At 46.1% G+C, this 23,618-nt stretch overlaps 1 protein-coding gene across 6 annotated transcripts; it reads left to right on the top strand.

Annotated features, from left to right (window-relative positions):
- Window positions 1–9,522: 9,522 nt before the first annotated feature.
- LOC100434694 (NADH-cytochrome b5 reductase 2) lies at window positions 9,523–21,657 on the top strand. 6 transcript variants are annotated; one of them, XM_024254978.3, is made up of 9 exons: window positions 9,523–9,607; window positions 13,880–14,023; window positions 14,240–14,312; window positions 17,038–17,144; window positions 17,435–17,564; window positions 18,207–18,290; window positions 18,957–19,042; window positions 20,195–20,294; window positions 21,213–21,657. In XM_024254978.3, exons 2-9 carry the CDS (start codon window positions 13,946–13,948, stop codon window positions 21,383–21,385), a joined length of 831 nt encoding a protein of 276 aa, XP_024110746.1. In that variant the 5' UTR covers window positions 9,523–9,607; window positions 13,880–13,945; the 3' UTR covers window positions 21,386–21,657. The 6 variants fall into 6 exon arrangements, with proteins under 6 accessions (XP_024110746.1, XP_054380719.1, XP_009244958.1 ...); XM_054524744.1 differs by lacking the exon at window positions 9,523–9,607 and adding an exon at window positions 12,489–13,046; XM_009246683.3 differs by lacking the exon at window positions 9,523–9,607 and adding an exon at window positions 12,525–12,644.
- Window positions 21,658–23,618: the final 1,961 nt, after the last annotated feature.

The following is a 23,618-nucleotide window of genomic DNA, read 5'->3' on the forward strand; positions in this document are numbered from 1 at the left end:
ATGGTCTGTTCTAAAAAACGCTTTCTGTGAATTTTTGGAAATGTTCTACTCTCATATGAAGTAAGGGAAAGGGCTCTCCTTTCTTAGTTTCAGGATTTTGATTTCCTTTCTTCCTGCAGATACTTTATAGATTGGGATCAGGCTCAGTATAGACAAATTCATTTGTGAGAATGAGAATGAGTGCTTCTTTTTCTCTGTTGTTTTTAATAATTTTAAAAATGTGTATTAAACAACAAATGTCTGTCGTTTTTAATAATTTAAAATATGTAGTACTTGTTCATCATGAGAGAATGGCAACTAACATACATTAAGTGATAATTACTGTTATGGGTACTCTACACTCATTTTTAAATCAAAACTTATGTAAGATTAATAATAGCATTAATGTACAATTCATTATATGCTAGGCTTCATTCTAAATATTGCATATGAATTAACTCATAAAATCATGCTATGACCCTAAGAGGTAAGAATCATCGTCATCATCAAACCCATTTTAAAGATGGAGAAACCAAGACCTGGAAATGTTCAGTAATAGTCCCCAGCCAGATCATTTGTAAACTGGTGGAGCAGGACTTCATACCTCAGCACCCTTCTACCAGAGTTCGGCACAGTGCTGTGCTACCTCTCAGGTGGGCGAATTCACTGTAAGTATCTCCAATATACAAATGATAAATCTGAATATAAGACTGATTCAGCCACACAAAGAGGATCCACAGTTGAGCTCTATCTGAAAAATCCTGTTAGCAGGCAGATTTCAAATTCAATTCAAGCCAGAGAATTTTTTTTTTTCAATTACAACCTGGCCTTTGGATCTATTTTCCGCTCCTAAAACACTGGAATCCAGCAAGATACCTGGGGTTTTCCTTCTTCATCCACACTGAGTATAATCTGAAAAACAGTTCTGGAAAGTAAAGAAGTAATCAACAAGTAATTACTGAACACCTGTGACATGCCTAGCTGAGCTAGATAGGTACAAGAGAAGGTAGAGATGTGCCCTTGCCTTCAAGGGCCTCCTAGCCTCATTGAAGACACAAGGTAAAGATATCCTGCAATGATTAGGGAATAGTGTAACATAGAGTAGGGGCAAGGGCAGGAGCTGTGGCTGGGAGCTATTCAAGAGCAAGTGGAAACATCAAATTAGAGTTATCTGAGAAAGCTGCCTGGAGAGAGAAGGATTGGGTCTGGAAGACAACTCAAGGAAAATTTTCTAAAAATATGTTTGGTGGATGTATTTGTTAATATTTAAGAAACTCATTATGCAAGGTAAACACTTTTCCTAGGTGTGGAAGGTATCCTGAGTTTCCTGGGGCTTCCTCAGCAGGTGGGTAGAAATAGAATTGCCTTAATAACACCCAAGTTCCACTTACTCCTGTGCCCACCTGTCATGAAGGGTCTCAGCTCTTGCAAAATGCCCTTCCAATGTCCTGTAGCCCTCATGGGGTATCTCACGTAGTTCGGTACAAGTCTGCTCCCATAGGTGGTGTGGTTATTCTCCCTCCCACTCTGTGTCTACCAGGAGCAGCATGTCCCTGCTCAGCCTCCAGCCCTCCTGGGAGACCCTGCCACCCGACTTCTCTGTGTGCCCCCACTCTCCTACCAGCTCCTCCACCAAGTCACTGGAAACCCGGGGGTGTCAAGACTTTCATGTTTCTTGGTAAAGTGAGAAAGAATGCCTCTCTGCTTTGTGTTACCCTCCATGAGAATTTCTTGAGTCCCAGTGTTTAAAGCAGACTTTAATGAAACTATTTTTTCAGTTTTGACTTAAGGACCTCACTCTTGCTTTCCTTAAGATAAGTCTGGCAGGCTCAAGAGAGGAGACAAATGCAAGAGACAGACACCACGATGTTCTCAGAATTTCCCCCTTAAGATGCTAAGATTTCATTGTCTCCCCAGACTCTCTGTGCCTGGATTACTGTTCTCTCAACCTAAGTTCCTCCTCAGGAAGCTCCTCAGCACTAAGCAAATAGACTTTTGCTGATTCCATCCCACCAGTTCACACATTAATGGATATGTCTGAAATCTGCTTAGACTAAAACTGAGACTGCCCATCACACAAGGGAATTAACTATATCTTATATATAGACCATACACCTCATTTGTTGGGGCTAATTTGTAGTTACACTTAAGATTCTAGGGACAAGACGAAAAAAATGTGCTCTAATATACCTTACTAAAGCTGGATTTAAGAACCATAATACACACACACACACACACACACACACACACACACACACACACACACATATATATATATATAGGTTTGAGGGCAGGCAGCTGGCTTCCCAGGCAGAGTGTCCCAAGGTGCTTTTCAGGGTCCAGGTCCTCAGCTCTGTTGGCCCAGAAACTCAACTGTGTCAAGATGCTCACAGGGACGAGGCTCACAAGAAGTGACTTCCTGACTCAACAAGAGGCTATGAAAACACAAAGTCCGGTGTGTGAATGTGTGAGAAAGGCTATTCCTTTCCAGCGAATGGAATATATGTGGCATGAGATCCATACCTCCACTTCTCACTTCTGCTGACAAACTTTTTTGATGGTCAAGAAAGGTCAGGCATTATCCTCAAGGACATCTCATCCAGGTATCCAGGTATAGAACAGGTCTGCTGACAAAGGATTCTGCAGTGAGAAAAATAGACAACAGTCTAGTGGGGATGGGGAAGCAGATAATAAGCAAAGAAATAATATATATATATAATATATATAATTATTATATTATATTATTATTATATTATATATTTTATATATATATATAAAATGCCAGATAGCAATGAATGATACTGAGAAAAATAAAGCAGGAATAGGGGATAGTGAATGCTGGTGAGCAGGGTATTGCAATTGTAAAAAAAAAAAGTATGGTCAGCGAAGAGCTGATAAAGAGACATCTGAGAAAAGGCCTGAAGGAGTTGAAGGCAAAGGCTATGCAGATAATAAGGGTTAGAGAATTCCAGGCACAAGGAATGAAAGGCAAGTGCGAAAGACCTGAGGTAAGAGCATGCCTGATATATACGAAAGCCAGACAGGAGGTCAGTTATGTCTGGAGAGTCATGAGCATGGGGATATCAGAGAAGGTAGGTGGGAGGGCAGCTTGTGTAGGATGTTATAGGCTAAGGTAAAAACATTGGCTTTTACTCTAAGTGGAATGGGATGACATCAAATGGAGTAACAGGACCTAAAATCATTTTAACAAGATCACTCTTTCTATTGTATTGAAATTAAACTGCAGGAGAAGGAAAGGGAGGAAGCAGAGAGATCAGTTAGGAGACTATTGCAATAATCAAGGTAAGATATTGAGATCTGAATGCTAGCAGTGGAAGTGGTAAGTCAGATTCTGGACATATTTTCAAGAGAAAACCAACAGGATCCCCTGATACATTGGATGTGAGGTGTGAAAGAGAGACATCAAAGGTGACCCTGGGGCTTTTGGCCTGATCAACTGCAAGTATGATATAGACCAAGGTATCAGAATTTGGGGTCTGGGCGGGGGGCGGTAGATACCAGGAGTTAGTATTTGATCATGCCAAGTTTGATTTGCCTGTTCATTTAAAAGGATATGTCAAGTGGGCAGTTAGATATATGAATGTGGAGTTCAGAGGACTGACCCAGCCTGGATATGAAAACTTCAAAACTATCAGCATATTGTTGTTATTTAAACCCAGGATGCAGGACAAGATCACCAAAGGAGCTGTCTGTGATTTGAGCCCTGGGGCACTCCAACATTTCCAGGGGTTGGAAATGAGAAGAATTGACTGAGAATTGACCGTTACATTAAATTTAGCAATGTGAGGATATTGGTGATTGCAACATGGTGGTTTCAAAGGAGTGGTGAAAGTAAAAGCTTCTTTGGAGTAGACTTTAGAGAGAATGTGATGGGAAAAAATAGAGATCGCAAGTGTAGACAATTCTTTCAAGGAATCTTGTTGTAACTAGGAATGTGGAAGTGTGTTAGCACCTAGATGGGGATAAGGAAGTCAAGAGAAGGTATTTTGTCATTTAAAACATGGCAGAAATTATAGCACATATGTCTATTAATAGGAATTATCAAATGGAGAGAAGGAACTGATCATAAGGAGCAAAGAGAAAACTGCTGGGGCAATGTTCTTGAGCATTGGAGAGGAAAAGAGAGCTAGGACACAAAAGGAGCATTTAGTCAGGTGGGAACAGTAACTGGAGGAAATGCAGAGGAAAAATGTATGTTTTCTACATCTCTATACTTTCTCAATTTTCTTCCACTGGCTCTTAATCAAACTGCAGGCTGTGCAAAGCTGACACCTCAATACCAATGACCCAGTCATAGCCCTTCCTCCAAAAGCATCACTTAACATCTCCGGGCCTCAGCTTTACCAGCTGAAAATGGGGAGCTTCTTTCAAGTTGAAATCAGAAATTTAAATTTGCATGGCATTAAAACAAAAATGTTACTTATGCCTTTGCTGGCCCACAGGTTGCTGTGGTGTAGGGGAAGAACATTAGGCTGGATTTAGGAACATGGGCTTATGTCCCAGCTTTGCTACTGTCGAGCGATGTGATCTTGGAGAAGGCAGAAAATCTTTCTGAGATTTTTTTTCTCCAAACTAAATTGTTCGTAAAAAGATTATAACAATTTCAGAAAGATGTTTCATTGTAATGCTTTATAAACTATACAGCTCTATGAAAATGAAGGTTTTAGAATAACGCTCAGAATGGAGACTTTAGCCCAATTTGCTCTATTTTCACTTGTTTTGCTTTTTAAAACAGAAATTGTCATCACGAACAAAACTCTTCTCTGAAAAGCTCCTGCTTTTGTCCCCATAAAAGAAAAGGAAGCAGAGGCTGGGGCAAATTTGTGAAAAACCAAAGTCCTGGTCATGTTTAAGTAGGAGTCTGAAATGCGTCCCTTCATTTTTCTTCTTTTTTGTTTTTTTTTTTTTGGACATTTTCCCCTTCTCCCCATCCTGGAAGCCAGCTTTTCTCCTATTACAAATCTGAAGCTCCCAGCCCCAGGCTTGTCCATGCAGGGTGGAATTCTCCACTGGAAACTGCCTCACTTACTCCTGGTTGTCTCCACAGCCCAAGCTGTGAACTTACAAGCAATTCCTTCTCGAGGCTCTAACCCAGCCCCTGCCACAACAGATGCTGTTTATAAAGAGTTGAAGCAACTGCTGTAAATATTGGTGAAGTAATTGACTAGTATCATTAGCACAGCTTTGTACACATAGCTGGGTGTGGAAGGTTCTACAGGAATAGGACCCTGGAAGCGGTTCTGTTGACTCTTCCCAACCACGCCATTTCTAGAAAATTCTGACCACTCCAGGTGTCTCAAAACTCTTGCCTTTATACAGTCTATCATGCCCATGTTAGCCCCACATTGCCGGGAGTGCACAAGGTTTTCCATGGGCACATTTATGTTGCATAAGTAATGGTTGAAGATATTCCAGAAAGCAAAATATTGCCATTGCTTTATACCTGTCTATAGTGCTTCTTAGAGAATTCTGAACAGGTAGCATTAACACACTTTAGTCTAAAATCCTTGAAAAGGGAAGCTAATGAAACTGATTTAAGAAATATTCTGCATTCGTCAGCATTGGGTGTCTGAGTGGGCTGGGTGCTCCATCAGTGGTCCCTAATGAAGCTCAGCCCAGTCAACTGTACTAGTCTGCTGAGCCTCTTTGTTCAGGATGACATTTTAGCAAAATGCACAAAGGATGGGCCAGTGCCAGGGTGAAGAGGAAGAGATGGAGTGGGTGGTCTGCTTACAAGCTCTGGCAGAGACAATGAGCTGAAGATGTGACTGGGTAGCAGGGGGCACATTGGAAAAGAGGCCCACAATCAAAGCAACGAGAACATCAGAACAGGGGGCTCCTCCCTTGGGGGACTTCTGAGCCGAGCCTTAGGAAATTTTTTAATAGAGTAAATTCAAGTATAAATAAATAAGCCCTCTGAGACAAAAAACAATCATTCATTTATTGTATTAGTTTCCTATTGCTGCTGTAACAAATTACTACAAATTTAGTGGCTTAAAACAACACAAATCTATTCTATTACAGTTCTGGAAGCAAGAAGTATGAAATAGTTTCACAGGGCTAAAGTCAATGTGTCAACAGGGCTGATTCTTTCCAGAGGCTCTGAGGGGAAAATCCATTTCTTTGCCTTTTAGCCTCTAGTGGTTGCCTGTCTCCCTTGGCATGTGGCCCCTTCCCCCATCTTCGAAGTTCATTATGCCAATCAGTCGCTGCTTCTGTTATGGCACTGCCTTCTCTTCTGACTCTCTTCTCCTGTGTCTCTCTTATAAAGACCCTTGTGATCACATCAGGCCCACCCGGATAATTCAGGAGAGCCTCTCTGTCTCAAGATCTTTAAATTAATCACAGTTTGAGAGTCAGAAAAAGAAAAAAAGTGTCCTGTTCTTTCCCTCAGTGATCAACACTTCTGTGACCCTAGATTTGTGGAAATTTTTCCCCACACACCAGGTGAGCAATTCTCCAGTAGACACTGGCTGACTGTCTTCTAATTCAATTCATTTCTGACATTGTCTACTGGAAGTAGCCTAAGAGACCACACATTGAGGGTTCAGTCCCTAAGACTGCCACCCACCCCAGATGCCAGTCTCAAGGCTGGGCTTCCAGAATTTCTGACTGATTGGCTATGAAGTGGGGTTCCCATGACTCCCTCCTCAGATTAGATTAATTTGCTGGAGTTGCTCATAGAATTCAAGGAATCATGTTAGTTATGTTGATCATTTTCTAATAAAGCATATTCCGAAGGATACAGTTGAACAGCCAGATGGAAGAGATGCACAGAGCAAGGCATATGAGAAGGGTCATGGAGCTCCCATGCCTTCTCCTGGCACACTGTGCTCTAGGGACCTCCACATGTTCAGCTATCCAGAAGCTCCCTGAACTCAGCCCTTTGAGGTGTTTATGGAAGCTTTGTTATGTAGGCATAATTGATTAAATTATTGACCATTGGTGGGCAATTCATCTTTCAGTCCCTTTCCCCTCCCTGGATGTTGGAGGGTGGGATGCTGAAGGTTCCATCCAACTTTCTGTATTAGTCTATCTTCATACTGCTATAAAGAACATCCCTGAGACTGGCTGGATAATTTATAAAGGAAAGAGGTTTAATTTACTCACAGTTTTGCATGTCTGGGGAGGCCTCAGGAAACTTACAATCATGTCAGAGGGTGAAGGAGAAGCAAGCACCTTCTTCATAAGGCACCAGGAGAGAGAGAATGAGGGAGGAACTTCCAAACACCTATGAAACCATCAGATCTGGTGAGAACTCACTCACTATTATGAGAACAGCATGGGGAAACTGCCCCCCCAATCCAATCACCTACCTCCCTCTTTCCCTCTACACATGGGGATTATAATTCAAGATGAAATTTGGGTGGGGATACAGACCCAAACCATATCACCCTCTAAACATGGGGTTGGTTTCCTTGGCAACCAGCACCCATCAGGAGGCTATTCAGGAGCCCCCAGCAATCAGTCAACTCATTATCATACAAAAAGATCCATATCACTTGAGAGATTCCAAGGATTTTAGTTGTTGTATGCCAGGAAACTGGGAGGAAGACCAAATATATATTTCACAATATCATGCACAGCTACAAAGTCCCTTTTGTCATAAAAGGTGGCATTCATAGGTAGTGGGCATATCTGGGGTGCCATTATTCAGTCTACCCCAATTTAGGCTTAATAGTTAGGACCTAAGAAATAGTCATCTATATAGAGGATAAAATGGAAAAAAATTATTTTCAAGATTAAACACTTAATGAAAAGTTCACAGCTGCCTGGAAACTGTTTTGAGAGCAAACATTCATTTAAAAAAATGTTTACCTTTTATTTCAGATCCAGAGGGTGCATGCACAGGTTTGTTACATGCATATTACTGCACGATGCTGAGGTTTGGAGTACAAATGATCGCATGACCCAGGTAATGAGAATATTAGCCAATAAGCAGTTTTTCAGCCCATGCCTCCTTCCCTTCCTCTCCCTTCTAGTAGTCCCCAGTGGCTACTGCTCCCATCTTTATGTCCATGTGTACTCAATGCTTAGCTCCCACTTATAAGTGAGAAGATGTGGTATTAAGTTTTCTGTTTCTGTGTTAATTCACTTAGGATAATGGCCTCCAGCTGCACCCACATTGCTGCAAAGAACATGATTTTGGTTTTTTATGGCTATATAGTATTCCATGGTGTATCTGTACCACATTTTCTTTTTCCAATCCACCACTGATGGGTACCTAAGTTGATTCCATGTCTTTGCTATTCCAAACAGTGCTTTGATGAACATGTAAGTGCATGTGTCTTTTTGACAGAATGATTTATTTGCCTTTGGGGATATATCCAGTAATGGGATTGCTGGGTCAAATTGTAGTTCTGTTTTCAGTTCTTTGAGAAATCTCCAAACTGCTCTCCACAGTAGCTGAGCTAATTTACATTCCCACCAACAGAGTATAAGCATTCTCTTTTCTCCACAGCCTCACCAACATCTGTTATTTTTTGACTTTTTAATAATAGCCATTCTGATTGGTGCAAGATGGTATCTCATTGTGGTTTTTATTTGCATTCCTCTGATGATTAGCAATGTGGAGCATTTTTCCATATGGCGAACACTCATTGACCAATGACTTGGGCGGGACGTCGGTTCTCCCAGAGGTACTCAGCAATGAAGGAGGCCTCGTTCCTGCATAGGAAGAGCTGAATCTTGTGGGGTGGAGTCTCACAGATGTTCAAACAGTGACAACAGAGGTTCATCTTGTTTTGTTTTTTTTTTCCCTCAGCAAACGCTTGCTGAGAGCCTACCCTTGCCAGGCCCTATTATCAAGCTGGGGATTTAGAGACATGAGACTTGTGCTCATGGTTTATTTCAGGGGATTAGTAGAAAATGAGCCAAAATCCAGGCAGCACATGAGCATGTGAGGGACACATTTACAGTGTTTACGAGTTAGGAGAAGAGAGGTGAATCACTGCCCTTTCAAGATTACTGGGAGCCCAGATAAATGCCTTTTATCCTGCTCCAAGAATGAATAAAGAGAATGTGCTTGCTATCTGCCACTCTAATAACACAGAGGGAACAGGCAGAGAAAATGAGAGGGAAGAATGAAGGGTAGAAACAAACTACTAAGAAAACCACAGGAAAAGGTGAGGTGCCTCTGGATTTCAAAGCCAAAAGTAAAGGCTTTTGACAGAGTCCAAGGGAGAAAACAATGTTTGTTCATTCATTCATACATGCAATAAGTATTTATTGAGCATCTACCAATTGCCAGACACTGTTCTAGGGATATAGCAGTAGGTAAAACAGACAAAGTAACTCCTATCCTCATGAAGCTTACTGATATGGTTTGGCTGTGTCCTCATCCAAATCTCAACTTGAATTGTAGTTCCCATAATCTCCATATATTGTGGGAGGGACCTGGTGGGAGGTGGTTGAATCATGAGGGCAATTCCCCTCAGGCTATTGTGACAGTGAGTGAGTTCTTACAAGATCTGATGGTTTTATAAGGGGCTTTTCCCCTTTTGCTCAGCACTTCTCTTTCCTGCTGCCATGTGAAGAAGGATGTGTTCGCTTCCCCTTTCGCCATGATTGTATAAGTTTCCTGAGGCCTCCCCAGCCAAGCTGAACTGTGAGTCAATTAAACCTTTTTCCTCTGTAAATTAGCCAGTCTCGGGTATGTCCTTATAGCAGCATGAGAATGGACTAATACACTTAACATTCTATGTAACAAATAAGTAAAATATGTCGTGTAGGTAAAAAAATATATCATCTGGTGCTATGTCTTATAGAGACAAATTACGCAAGGAAGGGGGACAAAGTGCGATGGAAAGGATTATTCCTCTCCTAGGTGAAGAAGTATTTATGGAGTGTCTATCATGTGTGCTAAGTGCTGTAAGGCAGAGATGAATTCATTTGTTCATTAAATATTTATTGAATGTTGTCTTTGTGACAGTCAGTGTGCTAAACCCTGGGAAAACAAGGTGTCTGCCATAAAGGAACTTCCAGACTAGTGTGAAAGTCAATCATTCAATAATGCACTGTTCAAATGCACAATTACAAACTAAAGTAAAAGCTATGAATAGGGCCGGGTGTGGTAGCTCACACCTAAAATCTCAGGACTTTGGGAGGCCAAGGAGGAAAGATCCCTTGAGGCTAAGAGTTCCAGGCTCTACTGTGCAATGATCATACTTGTGAATAGCCATTGCTCTCCACTCTGGGCAACAAAGTGAGACCCTTATCTCTACAAAAAATACAAAAATTACCCAGGCATGATGGCAACAGTCCTTGCTACTCAGAGACTGAGGCTGGAGGCTAGCTCGAGCCAGGGAGTTCAAGGTTGTAGTGCTCTATGATCATGCCATTGTACTCCAGCCTGGGCAACAGAGTGAGACTTTGTCTCTGAAAAAAAAAAAAAAAAAAAAAGTTATGAATAGAATAGTTAAAAGAAAAGAAAAATTAAATTTAACAGAGTTTAATTGAGCAAAAATCAAGTTATGAATCAGGCAACCCTAAGAACCAGAATAGGTTCAGAGCAACTCTGGGGCTGCCATGTGGTTGCATAATACTTATGGACAGAAACAGGAAAGTGATGTACAGAAAACATAAGTGAAGTACATAAACAGCGGGATTGGTTACAGCTCATCATTTGCCTGATTTGAACACAGTATGAACCGTTGGCTGCCTATAATGAGCTGAAACTCCATGATTGATACAAGAGTAGGTTACAGTTCACTATGTACGAAGAAACTTTTAGGGTGAAACTAAAATATGTAAGGAGGCAGCTTTAAGTTAAACTTAACAGATTATAATATGTACATGTACTTAAGTTGGGGGATCACAGCAGGCATCTTCAAGGGAGTGATATCTGACCTGAGATCCAAAGAATGTATAAGAATGAAAGACATAAACACTTGTTATAAACTACTGTAACTAAAACAGTGTGGTATTGCGACATGGTTGGGCAACTAGATAATGTAAGAGAAATGGGAGGCCGGAGCTAGACTCATACACCTATGAAAACTGATATAGGACAGGGGTAGCAGGTCAGTTGCAGGTCAGTGGCCAGGTGTGAGCAATTCAATAAATGTTACTGGAAAAAACACATTGGCCACATGGAAAAATGAAATTGTATCCCTGCCTCACATCCTACACAGAAATCAATTCCAAGTGGCTGAAAAACTTAAATGTGAAAGGAAAATCTTTAAATCTTGTCGGGAAAAATATAGAATATCTTTAAGGGCTTGGGTAGAAATAGACAAGTCACAAAAATCACTAACCTTAAAGGCAAAAAAATTGAAGACTGGTATATTTGGTTACACTGCAATTCAAATTTCTATTCATCAGACTACACCACAAAAAAGTGGGACAGAAAAGAAAGAAAAAAGAAAGAATAAGTTACAAATTACGAGAAAACGTAACTCATGTAACTGGCAAAGAAGGGATATCTAAAATATATGTAAAACTCCTAAAAATCAGTAAGAAAAAGACAACTCAATAGAAAAATGAGCAAAAACCATGAGCAGGCTTTTTTTTTTTTTTTCTGAAGAGGAAACTCCATGGGAAATAAATATATGAAAGGTGTTCAACCTTATTAGCAGTTATTAGGTAATGCAAATTGGATTCCTGATACATCATTTTACACTTATCGCATTGTCAAAAATTAAAATATCTGACAATAATATCCAAGCACCTGCCGGTAAATCAAAAGTAAAGGCATTTGATTAAGTCAAAGAGATAAAATTAAGTTTGTTTATTCATTCACACAGCAAGAATTTTTGAGCCTGTGGTGGTGTGTGTTTTCGGGATAAGGGTTGGTAAAGTGTTATGGGTTATTGTTTTCACCCTGATTCTTATGTTGAAGCCCTAACCCCCAGTACCTAAGGATGTGACCTTATTTGAAGGTAGAGCCTTTACATAGGTAATCAAGTTAAAACGAAGTCATTAGGATGGACCCTAATTGAATATGACTGGTGTCTTCATAAAAGGGGAAATTTGGACATAGGGACACACAGAGGGATGAAAATGTGGAGACACAGAAAGAAGATGCCCCTTCTCCTAGCCCCTCTCCTACAAATCTAGGAGAGGCATGGAACAGATCCTTCCCTCACAGCCCTCAGAAGGAACCCACTCTGCCCACACCTTGATTTTGGACTTTCAGCCCCCAGACCTGTGAGACAATAAATTTTTGTTGTTTAAGTCGCTCAGTCTGTGGCACTTTGTTAAAGCAGCCCTAGCAGAGTCAAACAGGTGGGGATCTGCTTCTGGGATTCTCTGTTTCACACAGGTCCTGAGGCAAGAATTTGCCTTTGCCTTTAATCAAGGGTGAGAGGGGCAGCCAAGGTTCCGAAATGCACCGTGAAGACCCTCTAACTGTACCCACTATTCTGCTCCCCTCCGATCGGCGCGGGCCTCTTGTCCTTCCTCTCTCCAACCAGCGAATGAATGAACGCAGGAGCGCTCTGAGTAAATGTCTTCAACTCGGAGACGCCCCTGCTTCGGCCCCACCCCGCAAACACCCACCCCGGACCAGGCCCAGAGTAGGCGCCCATGAGGCATGTTGAATGAATATATTCACGCGCTCTTTGCAGCTGCCTGAATTCTTCCTTCACCAGCATTCCCCTCCGCCCGGTCACCCAGACGGCCTTCTCCAGCCTTGCCGAGTTTAAGTAAGCTGAGGGGTGCTCAGTGTGGCAGCTCTGCGTGTGCAGGGAAGGGGCCAGGATGCAGAGGGGCAGCGCAGGAGCGAGGACGCCACGGCTCAGCGCCCCGCCAGCCTCAGCATCCAGCGCTGCCCTGGGGGCAGGGCTGACCCAGAGCCAGCGGCTCGTGAGTGAGAGCCCCGCGACCACGGGGCCCTTCTCGGGGAGCGGGCCAGCCGCCGAGGTCCCAGCCCGCGGGGTCCGCCCGCGCCTCTGTCCTCCTGGGCGTGCGTGTCCGGGTCTCGGCCGGTTCCCCGTCGGCCAGGCGGAGCTGCAGGACGACGCCACAGTCTGCGGGCCCGCGTGGGGAGCCGCGCACCGGCCCCCGGCCAACCCCAGTTCGACGACATGTTGGGCGTCTCCCTCCGGGTGGGTTCCGCAGCGGGGTGTATTTATGGAGTATTTAGGAAATATCTCCGTCGGGACGGCCAGAAGGAAAGAAGCCGGAGGCGCGGAGGCCGGCTAGAGCCGGGAACGTCCCACCCGGAGGCTGGGAGCCGGAGCGGGAGGCGGGGGTGAGGTCGTGGGCGGGACCGCGAAGGGCGGGGAGCGGGGCTGGCCGGCTCGGATTCCGGAAGGCGTGGTGAGGGCTGAGACTCCAGTGACCCGGCGGGAGGAGAGGCAACTTTCCCTGTCGGGCTTGCGTTGGGAGAGGAGCAGGCCGGCCTTGTGTGGTAGGGACAGATGCGGGGAGGCTGGCCGAGTCTCTGGCAGTTGAGTGCCCAGGCCCCCTTCGCCCTGTCCAGGAGACTGTTGGGGAGTCCCTAGGCCCTAAGTCACCGGGCACCTCTTAGAGCTACGCACCCTAGTTCTGTCTTTAGGGACTGGGCCCCTCATTCCGGATTGTGTGTTAGGGGTAATATCCTCCCCCTTCACCTCAAGGAAGGGACTTCCAGTGTATGAACCTTTGGCTGTAGCCAGGAGGGGCCTAGTGACCTGAGCACCCCAGGCCATGTGTGCGGCCTGGTCCAGGGGTCTGAAACATCCTTCCTGTGTGACCTGCAGCTGACCCCTCCCTACCCTCTGGTCCACCACAGGCTCTCCCAGCCACCTTCTGTGTCACTACCGTTCTCTTTGCCTATTTCCTTCAGGCAGAGCTCAGCTTCTGTGCCTTTGGTGTGGGGAGGGTGTTCCGCGCCTGAGAGCTGCCCTGTCCAGGGCGGGCAAGACCTGAGGTACTCTGCTCACATTGTGTCTGCCAGGACCCGTCCCTGCTCCTGACCATCACCGTCATTGGGGTCACTGTGCTCGTATTGGTCCTGAAGAGCATGAACTCCAGGAGGAGAGAGCCAATCACTTTACAGGACCCTGAAGCCAAGTACCCGCTGCCCTTGATTGAGAAAGAGGTAATGGGTCAGCCCTGTGGGTGGAAGGCAGTAAGTGGATGATGGCTGGGATGGCAGGGCATCCAGACAGTCATCTCATGGCCTCCAGTTCACTCCCTGCCGCCCTGTGTGCGTGTGCTGGAATAGTGCCAAACGAACCTCCTTTCCCAGGCATCTCAGCTGCCCAGCAAGGCTTCTAGAAAGCTGACAGAACCTGCCTATGTTTTGTTTCATTAGAAAATCAGCCACAACACCCGGAGGTTCCGCTTTGGACTGCCTTCGCCGGACCATGTCTTAGGGCTTCCTGTAGGTGAGCTGGGCTTGGGTCATCACCAGGACTGGGGCCTCTGGGGGCTAGGCCCTCCTCTCCTAACAGAAACACAGGTTTCCCACGTCCTGAGGTGTGGAAGATGCCCTCATGCTCCTCCTGAGCCTGTGAGCTCAGGGAGATAGGGGGATGGATATGGGACAGAAAATTTATTTTCTTCATTATTCCAATTGGGCTGACACAAGAGTGGTACCTCAGTGAGCACTGAAAAGAACTGAACCTAGAGCCAAAAGGCCTAAAATCTCATGGAAGGCTCCTTGCTGGGGAACTTTAGGGAAGTCCTTCCATCTCTCTGAGCCTCAGTCTATGAAATGGGATTTCCCAGGCCTGCCTGTCTACCTCACTTGGGTTGTTGTGAAAGTAGAGTGACTGATGGATATGAAAATTCAGAAACTGCAAAGTATTGTGCACCTGGGAGGGATGGGAGGAACCAGTGTTCAGGGGAAAGTCCCAGAATGTGCAGGTAGGCAGGAATGAGTCAGGTGTGCCCTGCACCCAAGGTCACTTAGATTCTCTGCAGGTGCCTCAGACCCACATAAGGAGGGACCAGCCCTAGGAGTTGCGGATTCCAGCCCTAGGAGTCCTAGAGTTGAGTTATCCCATTTCTAATCTGTAACACCACTAGATAGCTGAGTCAGTCTTAGTGCAGTCGAAAACTGCTAGAATCAGGGATTCAGAGCAGCTTTGTATAATCTGCTAGTGCTGCTTGCCTGCGTGGTGGATCCTACTCCATGGCCTATTTGTCTTATATGCACAGGAGAAAACCTTGACCTCAACTCTATCAGGTAGTGAGATTACACTCTACCCAGCTGGCTGGGCCCCTGAGCCTCCTTGCTGTTCCCTCACTCCGTCTCTATGCACGAGAGCTCAGTGTTGTGCGTGTGGTCTCCCAGCTCCCTGCTCGGCCTGTCAGGCCGGTCCTGTTGGCAGGAAGCCTAAAAGAATGAAAAACTTTGAGATAGAGAATTGCTTAGAAACTGCCTTGACCCACTATCTCCTCAGCCTTGGCCTAGGCTGTGCAAAGTTAGTGTGACAAGGTAATGTAGAGGCTTCTGGGAGAGTCTAATTGAGGCCTCAGAGTTCGCTGCTTCGTCCCAGCTCAGTGGAAGTGAAGCCAGTTAGAGATGGGGCCTGAAGGACCAGCCAGGGAGCCCCATTTGCCCTGGGGACACCCTCAGGCCAGGCCTAGGTGGCTGCATATGAAAAAGCCTTTCCAGGTTTCCAGTTTCAGGTTCTCAGAAGGAAGTTAGGTGTCTTAGGCACTTATTCCTGGGTATCCTTGGTGCCCAGAGGGACCATGACCAGAGTCATTGAGCCTGTTCTGAGCCCAGAGTGTTGGTACCTCAAAGACTTGGCTCATCCCCTTGAATCAGCTTCAGGGACCAGCCCCTCTAGTGCCTACTCTGCCTGCTTTTTTCTCCTCCTGCCTCCTCCTCCTCTCTGCATCTTAGGTCTGGGTTTCTATCCGTATCTCTGTTCCATCTTCCTTGTCTCTTGACTAATTTCCTGTATGTAGTCCACTCAGTTTCTGAGCGAGTAAAAACTGAGGGAGTAGAAACTGACTACATACAGGAAGTTAGTCAAGGGTTAGGGTTACAAACCTTTCTCTTGCCTCTAGCTCTTAGTATCTCTTGATTGCACTCCTGTCCCTGCCACTAATTGCCTTAGTAATTTGAGTCTCACATTTTGGATCCAACAGGTCGTAGCTGCCCAGTGTATCATCTGACAGTGGGATGTAGTCATGATCCATAGGTCTCTGGCCACACCTGGTTTATTGAATTCTACCCAGGAAGGGCAGAGTTATATGGTTTAAAACTTCACTGCTACTCCTCACAAGGCCATAGGCCAGGAAGACATGATATTGTTGCTTCATTTGCACTATGGGTATCCAAATCCTGGGGCCCTGTAGTATCTGTGAGCCCAGGCCTGCTCTGTGCTTAGTACCAGGATACAGATGGAGTAGTTGTAATTTATTCACAGACCCCAGTGATACATCCAGTTTAGGAAGAAATGAGTTTGTGAAGGCCACATATTTTTCTTGGATAGACAAATACTCCTTTCTGTAATTTTTTTTTTTTTTTTTTTTTGAGACAGGGTCTCATTCTGTCATCCAGGCTGGCATGCAGTGGCACAGTCTCAGCTCACTGCGGCCTCGACCTCCTGGGCTCAGGTGATGCTCCCATCTCAGCCTCCCAAGTAGCTGAGACTACGGGTGTGCACCACCACACCTGGCTAATTTTTTGTATTTTTTTGTAGAGATGGGGTTTCGCCATCTTGCCCAGGCTGGTCTCGAACTCCTGAGCTCAAGCAATCCACCCGCCTCTGGGCTGGGATTACAGGCATGAGCTACCATGTCTGACCCCTTTCTGTAATTTTTAATACTCACTCTCCAACTTTAATGATCTTTTCCTGCTCCAAAAAGCAGTTACACTATAATCACAGGTGGGCAGACATATCATCCCCATTTTACAGATGAAGAGACCAAAACCCAGAGAGGTGAAGTGACTTGCCTAGGGTAGCACAGGGAGGCAGAGCAGGCCTAGGATCCGGGCATCCCATATTTGGGCTCCTTCCCTGCTCTCTTCTTCCCACCCCTCTTAACATTCTGCCCCAGTATTTGCTGCCTTCACTGAAGCTCAGTCCTTTATTCCTGGGCCTTATTTAAGCTAAGTATGCTTTGACTCAGTGCTTGATGCCTTTTCTATAGGTAACTATGTCCAGCTCTTGGCGAAAATTGATAATAAATTGGTGGTCAGGGCTTACACGCCTGTCTCCAGTGATGATGACAGAGGCTTTGTGGACCTAATTATAAAGGTAAATAGTGCCTATCATATCTGGCTACCTTGTGCTTCCAAGCCTATTGAGGGTGGTGGGGTGGAGGGGCAGTGCTTTTTCTCTGGGGGGACATATGCCCTAGACAGGGCTTTCCATCAGTGAAGCTACAGTTAACCTTGTGGCAGCTTCATCTTCAGGGATTGTGTACAGCAGTTGAGAGAGCAGAACACTTTCTCTGCAAAGCTTCCAGCAGTAAATGCATTTTCTAGTTGTGCGTGGCTGTGGCATTGTGTCTGGGAATGTGAAAGCAGTGCTGCCTTGCTTTTCAGATCTACTTCAAAAGTGTACACCCCCAATATCCTGAAGGTGGGAAGATGACTCAGTATTTGGAGAACTTGAAAATCGGGGACACCATCTTTTTTCGAGGGCCAAAGGGACGCTTGTTTTACCATGGGCCAGGTACTGGAGGGGTTCATACTGGGCTCCCAGCTGGGAGGAAGATTCCTGCAATGGTTCCATTGTTCTCGTACACTCCTCAGATTTGAGTCACATGGGGTTGTCCTTAGTCTTCATTCATTCACACACAATGCATAATGATCACACTTGTTATACACTCACACACCCACTTCATGAGGTTGTAAGCTTTTGTAAGGTAGGGGAATGATTTGGTGTTTCCTCGTCATTGTATCAATATCTCCAGCACAATGCCTGATACATAAATGGTGCCTGCTAATACTGAAAAATGGATGGAGGGAGTCCATGCTCCTTTGTTTACTCACATAGCCATTATTTACTCACTGGTTCACCTCCGTGAGTGAGAATGCTCTTTGAGTCTCTGTGTTAACTTCAGCTTGCCCCTCTTTTTCCTCAGAACAAAAGGCCCGGCGATTCCCTGAGCAAGCCCAGCCTCTATTCCCACTTTGTGCACTGGAGCACCAGGGCTAGCTGAGGAGACTGCCCTGGCCTGCTTCTCCAGCTTAAAATGGTGCAGACAGTCCCTTAGCTGGACCTGCCTCCTGGGAGTCCTAAGGAATGTCAGTGATCTTTTGCAGTCTCTTAGGCAAGAACTGCAGAGGTCATAAGCATTCTCTGCGTTTCCAGGGAATCTTGGAATCAGACCAGACCAGACGAATGAGCCTAAAAAAAAACTGGCCGATCACCTGGGAATGATTGCTGGGGGCACAGGTAAGAGGCTTCTAGGGGCTCCATCCAGAGAGTGAGCCCTGAGACCATTCTGACTTGGGAGTCATTTGATCCTCAAAGGGACAACATGAGAGATTTCGCCTCCAGCTGTAGAAGGTGGGAACGATGAACCAGTGACAGGTCTTGAAACTGACCCTGTGTACCCTGCTTCCCCTAACCAATATGGTGGCTGCTCAGGAGCCTTGTGGGGACATCTCAGGTCAGGCTGGGGGCAAGCTGGGCAGGCCCACCCATGCTGTCCCAGGAGCCCCTGGATCCAGTTCAAGCCTGACTCTCCCCATCCCTTGAAAATGACTGCCTGAAGAAAGAGAGCAGGCTTTGAAGGAGACATACAATGTGCCAGGCACTGTAATAGGCATTCTTAAAACTATCACATTTACCCGTCATTAATTGTTTCATGAATGAAGACACTGAAGAACTTAGAGTGTTCTTTCCATCTTGCCATATGAAAATGAGAAAGACCTTCTGACTTACTGTTGCATTAGAAAGGAAAACCAAAATGAAGGGCTGTTTCCCACTTTGAGTTTTGGGGACAGAAGTGAGAAAAGGATAACTTGGGCTGGGGGAAGGTATGAAGCTTGCTGCAGGTCAGGGACTGTGGGCTTCAGAGACAGGGAGAAAGCTGGCTGCCCGCTCACTGTGTTCCAGGCATCACACCCATGTTGCAGCTCATTCGCCACATCACCAAGGACCCCAGTGACATGACCAGGATGTCCCTCATCTTTGCCAACCAGGTCAGTTCCTGCTGAGCTTGCAGTGGTAGGATGGAATGTTTGCTGAGCTGGGCTCTTGTTTTCATTTCTCCTCCATTGACTGAGCTCATGCTGCTTGGGTGCCTGCGTCTGTGGGAGGGCTTAGTGGGATCAACAGGGCTGCTGGCAGCTGGAGAAGCTGAGTCCAGGCCTGCTTTTTGCATGTATTTAACTCTTTTGTGTCTCCTCAGCCAACCCTAAGCACTAAGCATTCCTTTTTTCCTTAATATGTATTGCTGTATTTTTGCTAAGTGTAAAATCACAGATGTCCTCAATGGACACTTCAGAAAATACAGAATATAAATATTTACTTATTTTTTAATCTTTTTTCTATATATGTTATATATTTATAATTTATATGTGCATTTTTTTCACTCATCATTACCACAACAGGCATTTTCTTCTCTTTAAGATGCTTTATAAATATTTTCATCATAGTTTTTATCAAGTTGCACTATAATTTACTAACTTCTACATTCAGGCTGTTTTCAGTTATAAATAATATGGTGATGAATAATTGTGCCTACGCTTGATTACTTTTAGATTATTTTCTAAAACAGAATCCCAGAAGTGGAATTACTGGGATGAGAATCATGAAGAGTTTTAAGATCCAGGTCTTCTGTGCAGTATCTTTGAGCCTGTGACAGGTTATTTTTGGCTTTGGTTCCCTTTCCCCCAAATGGGGCTCCAGACTGTTTTCCTCTCCTTCACATATCCAGTGCTGTTCTATCACAGGACTTTCTGAGCCCATTACATTTCTTCCAGAAGATCTTGGGCCTGCACTGAGCTTGTTCCAGTTAGGTTTGCTGTGCTAGGGCTCAGTGTAGATGTAGGAGGCAGGGCTGGAGCTCTGAGTGAAGCCATCCTGGCCAGTGCTTGGCTAAGGTCCTTCTAGCTGGAGGCGGTCACTGCAGCTCCATGGGAACCTACATCCTACCACCAACTTCATCCACAAGACAAAGGGTTTTATCTTCAGGAGCAGCAGCAGAACTCTTGTTTGCCGTGGGAGTTGGCAGCGAGCACTCCAGCTGGAGTGGCGGCAGCTTTGGCCAAGAGTATGCTGACCAGTGTAGTCAGTCCAGGGAACAACAGGATGGCCCTGGAGGGGCTTTTCCAGTGTTGCTTCTTTTCTAGACAGAGGAGGATATCTTGGTCAGAAAAGAGCTTGAAGAAATTGCCAGGACTCACCCAGACCAGTTCGACCTGTGGTACACCCTGGACAGGCCTCCCATTGGTACGATATCCAGTGCCGTCACTCACCATGGGTCAGCACCAACCCTTGACCACTCTGAGGACTGGTCTCTGTCTCTTTGTTTTGTTTTAGTTTTATAGGACCAGATGTGGGGGTGAAGCCTTGGGCTCTGGCTCCAGATGGGAAATGTGAGAAATTGAGGGAGAGAGGATTTGGGATGGCCTGCTTTTAAGGGCAATCAAGAGCAGGTGTCTAATACATCAGCAGCACCTCACACACTGCACTGAACATCAGAAGGGACATTGCCCCTGTCCACTCTGAACAACCACCCACTCCACACAGCTATCACATACACATCTAATATGGGCACTGACCCCTTCACCACTCACCCCTCTGCTTACGGCCACCACACCCCTTACCACCCACCTCACCTGGACATGCTGAGCCCCCATACAGCTGCTGCAGCCCAGACAGCATCCCAGACAGCATCCCAGCAACCACTGTGCACAGAGCACCCCACAGGCGCGCCTCTCACACTGCTCCGGGCTGTACCTGCTTGTCATACAGGTCCCTGGTCGGCAGAGGGCGCTACCCGACTGAGCAATTCCGCACAGTTCCACTAACACTAGGCCACACCCTGCAGGACAACTCCAGCTGGCTGTATTGATTCACACACCTCGGTATACCTCATTGTGTTCTCCTTCCTCGTCAATGCTGACAGCTGACAGACAGCAGCAGGGCTTCAGGGTCCCCACAGTGAGCCTGGGACCTGGGGTGACTGCTGCAGAGGGCTGTTTACTAGTTCCGAGGCTTTTTGCAGGGAGCATTAGTACAGACTTCTAAGCCTTTGTAGAACAGCTTGTCACCTCCTCCCTGGCTGAGGGTGGGTGTGCAGGCGGCCTGGGATCAGGAACTCCACCTGGCATCCCTCAGCTTTCTCCTGCGTCTGCTTCATTTCAGGCTGGAAGTACAGCTCAGGCTTCGTTACTGCCGACATGATCAAGGAGCACCTTCCTCCTCCAGGGAAGTCCACGCTCATCCTGGTGTGTGGCCCGCCACCCCTGATCCAGACGGCGGCTCACCCTAACCTGGAGAAGCTGGGTTATACCCAGGATATGATTTTCACCTACTAACACCTCCATGTGGTCAGCAAATTTGCATGTCCCTTTTCATCTGTTTCAGAGTAAGTTCAATTTCACCACGTTAAACTGGGATGTTTTCAAAAGCGCCTTGCCATGTATCCTCGCGCACACACTGGTTCTCCTCTCTTTTGGGTGTGCGCCTAACAAGAAGGGCTCAAGGGGCTGGAGACTGGCTGCTGGGGCCTCCTTGCTTGGAGGCTGGAAAGAGCTCCATTTCAATATCTTTCTCCATGGTTTTGTGAAATAAACTCAAGTACAAAGCAGATAGCCCATAAAGTGTGGCTCTGTGGGGGACCTGCTAGGCAGTCAGGAGGCCGTGGCCTGGCCTGTGAGTTGGCTTCTGCATGCTCATGAGGGTCAGAACTGGCAAGTGTTGGGGCAGTTCCCAAAAAACTCCAAGTGGGGTCACGTCAACTCTCAAGAATCTCTCCATGGCACTGGGGGTCATGGCAGGAGTGGTTACACACAGAAACTTCTCAACTTTCAAAGTCAGGTTCCAGAAACTGCCTTAAATCCTTTGTATCATGAAACCCAAACGATAACGAGTGACCACGTGGCCACCTGTGGTTCATGGCCAGGATGACACAGTGCTGCTGTCACCTGTGAGCGGGTAGAGCTGCTTCTGCACTGCTTCATAGAAGTCTCGTAACAAGCCAGAGATTCTGTAGGGATTTTGTGTTCCAAATTATAGATGAGGAAACTGAGGCCTGGAGACTGTGTTTCCAGGTCATTCAACCAGTAGGTGGCAAAGCTGGCCTTAAACCTGGGTCAGTTTTATTCTAAGTTGTTCCCCTTTTCACAAAAACTGGCATAATGGTGGCAATGTTGGAGCTTGGTGTCACTGGATTTGTTACTCAGTGTGCATGTGCATGAGGGGCAGGGGAGGAGAGAGAGAAAACAGGGCTCTGGAGAGCTCTCTGAAGTACAGCTGTGTCTTACTCTCAGGTGGCCGAGCACAGAGATGACCTCACAGAGGGTCTGTGGGAGTGGGAGAGAGGGACAGCCAACCTCACCCATCTACCTGTTCAGTGTCTCCTTGGGGATCCTTCACTGCTTTCAAGGGATACCCCACCCTGGCCACCCCATCTCTCCAGGACACACTCCAGGGCCTGGCTCCCAAGGCCTTTCTTGATTTGGCTCCTGCTGACTTTATCAGATTTTTCTTTCCCTGGGCCCCCAACTCCGACCCCATTCTCTTGCCTACTGGTTCTCAACTGAGGGTGATTTTGCTGCTCAGGGAACAGATAACAAAGTCCAAAGTCATGTTGGTTGTCAACTACAGAAGGGGTGCATCCACCCTCTATTAGCATTTAGAGGGTAGAGACCAAGGATGCTGCTAAACATCTTAAAACCCACAGGAGAGCCTCCATCACAGAGTATTACACAGCCCAAAGTGACAGCAGCACAAAGGCCAAGAAACCCTCTCTAGCCTACCAACTTTTGGCAATCCCTAGGTTGTGCTGGGCTGTTTCAAGTCTGTCTACCTGGAATGCCCTTCCCCTCCGGCATACCTGGGAAAATATGATTCATGTTTCCAAATTCAAGTGTCACCTCTTCCATGGAACCTATTCAGACTCCTTCCCCAAATCCCCATTAAAAATGACAACATGCTCTTTTAGGCTGCAGAAACTAATATTGGAGCATCTGTAACCTTTGGCAGAGTCTTGTTTGAAACTAAGCCGTACTCCACTACACTGTAAGCACCTTTAGGCAGGGACCTTGGCATTCATGCCTGTATCTCTAGCCCTGGCATGGAAGGTTCTTAACACACACATGTGAAGGAGTGGGTGGATGGGGAACTTAGGAGCATGGATCTCCTTGGCAATTGGAGGACTGTCTACAGGAGCCAGCCCAGAGCAGGTGCTCCAAGTTTGTGGTGAGGACGGGTATGGTAAGACGACAAGAAACTTCAAAGTGAGCTGTGCTCTGGCTCAAGGGCAGACACGGCACTGTGGGAGAGCTATCTGTAACTGTATCATGCGGGAAGGCTTCCTGAGAGATGGCCTCTTTGCCGTGCCTTGGGAGACAGGATTTTGCCTCATGAAGGGGACTAGGAGAAAAATGCATTCCCCAGTGAGGGAAGGGCCTGAGCAGATGCCTGGAGGGAGGAAAGACTATAGAGTGGAGAGGAAACAGACATGTTTGGGAAGTTGGTGAGTTGTGGTAGAAACACGGAGCTTGAGGTGCTCAAGGGCCTTCCACTTGGGGGAGCTATTTAATCAGA

The sequence above is a fragment of the Pongo abelii genome, chromosome 9 (genome assembly GCF_028885655.2).
Source record: "Pongo abelii isolate AG06213 chromosome 9, NHGRI_mPonAbe1-v2.0_pri, whole genome shotgun sequence".
Lineage (NCBI taxonomy): Eukaryota > Metazoa > Chordata > Mammalia > Primates > Hominidae > Pongo > Pongo abelii.